The sequence below is a fragment of the Dendronephthya gigantea genome, unplaced genomic scaffold (genome assembly GCF_004324835.1).
Source record: "Dendronephthya gigantea isolate DGI-Jeju-01 unplaced genomic scaffold, DenGig_1.0 000315F, whole genome shotgun sequence".
NCBI classification, from domain to species: domain Eukaryota; kingdom Metazoa; phylum Cnidaria; class Anthozoa; order Malacalcyonacea; family Nephtheidae; genus Dendronephthya; species Dendronephthya gigantea.
Genome location: NW_021163325.1, coordinates 116443 through 121141, shown reverse-complemented (window position 1 = coordinate 121141; position 4699 = coordinate 116443). Strand labels below are relative to the sequence as shown.

The 4699-nt window shown below is 36.8% G+C and overlaps 1 protein-coding gene across 1 annotated transcript; it reads left to right on the top strand.

Moving 5' to 3' along the window:
- The first annotated feature begins 700 nt into the window (after positions 1–700).
- LOC114541879 lies at positions 701–4145 on the top strand. Its single transcript, XM_028561684.1, has 5 exons — positions 701–790; positions 1124–1432; positions 1832–2268; positions 3246–3300; positions 3767–4145. Exons 3-5 carry the CDS (start codon positions 2050–2052, stop codon positions 4096–4098), a joined length of 606 nt encoding a protein of 201 aa, XP_028417485.1. The 5' UTR covers positions 701–790; positions 1124–1432; positions 1832–2049; the 3' UTR covers positions 4099–4145.
- Positions 4146–4699: the final 554 nt, after the last annotated feature.

Below are 4699 nucleotides of genomic sequence, written 5' to 3'. Positions count from 1 at the left end.
TATGGTGACAGCACTTGTCCAAAATGGGTCGCCACGTATAACTTAAATCATACTTCGGATTTGGTCAGCTGGAAAGCGTATTGGTCCAGGGTAAGTAATAATACTGTAACTAACAATAAGTTAATGTTATATAGTCTGTCGAGGCAATCCTGTTTCCTTTTTCTTCCCTTTTCTTTCCTTTTTCTTTTTCTGTAGATATTTCAAGGAAATAAAAATGCTTACCATCATGCAGTTAAGGCTGCAAGGCATTTTATCCACCTTGGACCTTCTTTTGGTACAAGAGCTTTACGATTTATTCCCCTAGCATATGTTGGTCAGCCATGCATGAGAGTCGAGACTAGTGGATACGGTGAGTTATTCCTAATCATTCCTAATGCACTTTATGAATTCCTACTGCCAGAAAATTGCCCATGGACAGAAATGGACTACTTAAATTTTTTGTTTTTCACTTATTTGAATGTTTATCTCGTACTTTTCTTTGAAGCTGTGCTGCCATACAAACCTGGAAGTTTAACAGCCAGTAACATCACGTCCCGAAGTGTCGAAGTATCTTGGCTAGATCCTGAAAATCCTAAAGATAGAGGTTCATGGAGGCGACGTGTTTCTCGATTTTTCATTATTCTCACGAGAGATAACTTGCCTATTCTAAACATCACCAGAAATAAATCTGTACATATATATGAAATACACAATCTTATTCCGTTCACTACTTATGAAATATCGGTTGCTGCTGGTAATCACTATGGCTACGGTAGAAAGGCAATAATTCTGTTCTCAACATCGGAAGAAGGTATTTGTATTAGATTATATATAACCTTTATGTACTTCATGGATGTTAAATAGAGTATATGACATTAGATTAAAATTAAGTCAACGATTATGTGAACGTTTTATAATGTTTCGCAAAATTGTTTTCGTTAAAGTAATTAGGGTACAAATCCTTGTCATGTTACGCGCACGAAATATTTTCTCTTTGAACCCATTCCCAAACCGCCAGCCTTGCATTTACAAAAGAAATCAGTCGGGCAGAAATGAATATACGAATAAACAAGCTCTCCCCCATTCTTGAAGAATGCCAATTACTAGGATTTAGTGCAGTTGCATAAAATCAAACTGCAAATAGGCTGTTTTGAACATTTAGCCCCAAGTGGTCCTCCAATGAACATGAAAGCAATATCAAGAAGTGCATCTTCGTTGCTCCTTGTCTGGGATCCTCCGGAGAAAAGTAAACAAAATGGCGTCATTACCAGTTATACTGCGTGCGTTTCACATTCAAAGAATGGATGTTGCTTTCAGACATTCATCACAGGTGAAAAAGAGTGGCTTGTACGGAATCTGAATCCAGTAACAAATAATTATTTTGCCATTCTGGCCAGTAATAAAGCTGGAAGGAGTAACTACAGCAATAAGGAAGGAATTTTAACGAATGGACGTAAGTAGAACAAATAGCTTATTTGATTCCATTGGGGGAGTTGTATGTTCATATGAGCCCTGTCTGTCGTTTTCTGTTTCCACGAAGAGTTTCCATAAAGATCAGAGAAAACAGGCATTGGCGTCGCCAGCTTGATAAGTGGGGGGACTTATTCATATATTCGTGTTTTACATTATTCATTTCTTTTCAAATTGATTGTTTTAACGGTCTGTGAACATGAATATATGAATATGTCCACCCCACTTATCGATGCTGGCGATGCTGAAAAGAGGGCGCGAAAACTTAAATATTCGTGTTCAAACTATCGACGCATCGTTGCTATCTAGGCTATCTTGTTCTAAAAACATAAGGCAACTTCGGCAGTTTTTAATTAACAAACATGTCAATGTGTTATCATAGGAGCAGTGAAAAAAGCAATTGGAGGAACACCAAGTACACTTAACTTTTCTTTGGAAATTCCTACAATAACGTTCGAGTAAGTATTCGATCAATTAAGCGTGGTCGGCGAGAGAGGGAAGTGGGAGGAGAAAAACACCCGGGGTCAAATACTGTACGTAAAAGGTTCATATCGCGGATCGATCACCTTGCATTCACAAGGTTTAGCAAAGTTGTATAAAATGATGTTTGCCGAAGCTGAAAATTCAACCAATCCACAACCGTATATCGCCGCAGTATTCTCATCCAACAATATTAAGGAAAACATGTTTGTACTTGGTGATGGCAGAATTACAAGTGATTCAATAAGTGATACTTCGCATTTCAAAGAATATCTTAATGGTCCGCTGGAGCCTGGCACTGGTTACAGTATTTTTCAAAGGATTATCATCAATGACAAGGTATTTGTGTGTTGTTCAAAGCGTGTGAGACTGTCCCGCTGAGACATATTTTTAAGAAGGTAGTTAACATTTCTATTTCTGACACTGAAATTCGTGGGCCGGTGTAGAATTACACAGGACGTGTGAAATGTACATTGCTCTAAGGACTCTATCGGAAAGAAATTAAGTGTCCCTAGTTCATTATAATTAGGTTAAACATAAAATATTCAACATACTTTTCCCAATGAAATTTCGGCAAAACTTCCTACTGCAAGTTTTGATGAGAATTTTCAGGATAAACAGTATAATTATATAGAGAAATAAATTATTTTCGAATGAATTTGCATCGTTAGTCTACGGCATCCTGGACCTTAGGCAAAAGCTAAATGGGGGAAGGGGTAAATTTCCATTTTTGTAGTCACGGTATGCGAGCTATTAGCTTAGTCGAGATACTCCTATTAGCTTAGTGAGAAAGAGGAAATTAGAACGCTTTTTGAAAGTTCATTTCCCAGTGACTGAAAACGAAAAAACAAAGCATGAGATAAAAAGTTTAATTGGGGGCGGGTGTATTTAAAAAGTAGATAACATTTAACCGTCGTCTATTCAGTTATAGATACATGATATGACGTCATTTGTGATAAGAACCAAAAAGTAGCCACGACTCACTGGGGCGAGTGAGTGTGTGTCACTTCATGTTTTTATCACAAATGATGTCATATCGTGTATCTATAACTGAATAGACAACGGTTCAAAGTCATCTATTTGTTTTATATAATAAAGTCAAAAGGTTTCAAATTAACACTGGGAAAATTGTCAAATTCAAAATTTGCAAACATTGCGCGTACATGATCTATAGGATTAAAGAAATGCCCTTGGCTAGTTAAAGATACGTGCTAAAATGTAATTGCCTGACAAAATAAACATGCTTGACTCGTTGTTACAATTCTGAAATTTGTACTCTCAGGCTGTTTACAAACCTCTTCTCCTCATTCCTGCAGGGAGATTATTACTCGACTGACTGGAGTCCTGTTTCACAAACGACAAGTCATCCAGGTATATACCTCCACATTGGCTATGTTCATATGCAATCCCAAGTAACCTTTAACGAAACCATATAATTTGTTTCTGTTCATTTTCAAGTTTCATTATATAGATTTTAAGTAACGGTAGCCTACATTCAAACATAGCCTATAAAGTTTTCCATCCAACTACTAAAGATGAATTTGGGCAATCAAATTTGGTGTGAGACTGATTGGTTATTTCAATTTCATTTTCGTAAGCTAATGTTATATTGTTGTTATCACGATAAAAAATTACAATAATCGATTTACTACATCGTGAATTTTCTTATGTAAATTTTTGTTGGTGTTGAAAATTGGTTAACATTCGAAGAGAGAAAGTTCGCGAGGTGACGCCTCCATGGCTGGTGCCTAGAAAAGGAAAAAGCTCACAGATCTTTGAACCCCGGTCGCCATGTATCTGCGAGTTCTTTTTAATGATAAATTACTTCGTTTTTTAGTCCAAGCTTCATGCACGAAGTCAGAGGGAAACGACGCTGGTTCTAATTCTTATCTTGTCGGAATGATTGTATTAATCATTCTCCTGATTGCTTCGTTCGTAATCATTGCTTGTTTGGCTTATCAAAAACGTAGATCCAGATTACAAAACACTTCGGGCAATAGTACAAAGGAGGATAAAAATAATCCGGCATATATTTCTAATGTACCAGAAACTAGTAATGCAAATATTTACGACCCCGTGGACGATGATCAGGCGACGTATACCGAACTTCAGAAGAGAGAAAGTGATGATCACTTATACTGTCACTTAATTAAAGTACAAAATAACTAGAGATATATAACAAGAGAGATAAAGGGGTAGAAACTAATAGGGTGTTTTCAGTTGATAAAAGTGGGTTTGAACAGTGGCATAAACTTGGTTGGAAACGATGGTGTAATTGGTGTTAGACCTCGCGAAGATGCCATGCACTTGGAGTTCCGGCTGAGCTGGGCAAACTATAAGATGAGCTGACCCTGTTGGTAACTCAGATTAACACCATCACAATTAAATCCACTTGAGATAGCATATATACTTAACTAGCTTTTATAATTTGTTGACTACATCTACATTTACATCTACACTTATTAGGTCGGTAAAATCCTATTGGATATCACACCAACCATGTTTTTAGTGCTCCTACTGATTTTGTTTCGTCTTTTTTTATACATGGACATTGTTTCTATATTTCTTCATTGTAATACTGCTTATTATTGGTATTAAAGTTTACTCGTTGTTAGCAAGAGTTGCGCTTGCGCAGTTTGCTGAGAGAATACAAGCACGCCAAAATCTTGTGACCAGTTTTTTAGATGTGGTGGACCTGTAGAAAAACCTAATGCAAAAATATTTTACCAAAAAGTTTTGAAACAGATGTTCTGTGGAAAGAACCCAGCAA

What these genes read in the sequence shown, in the direction of transcription:
- LOC114541879 (XM_028561684.1), top strand. Translation starts at nt 2,050, where the DNA reads ATGATGTTTGCCGAAGCTGAAAATTCAACCAATCCACAACCGTATATC. An exon ending in GGATTATCATCAATGACAAG is followed by an intron (nt 2,269 to 3,245) that starts GTATTTGTGTGT and finishes TCATTCCTGCAG; the next exon opens with GGAGATTATTACTCGACTGA. An exon ending in ACAAACGACAAGTCATCCAG is followed by an intron (nt 3,301 to 3,766) that starts GTATATACCTCC and finishes TTCGTTTTTTAG; the next exon opens with TCCAAGCTTCATGCACGAAG.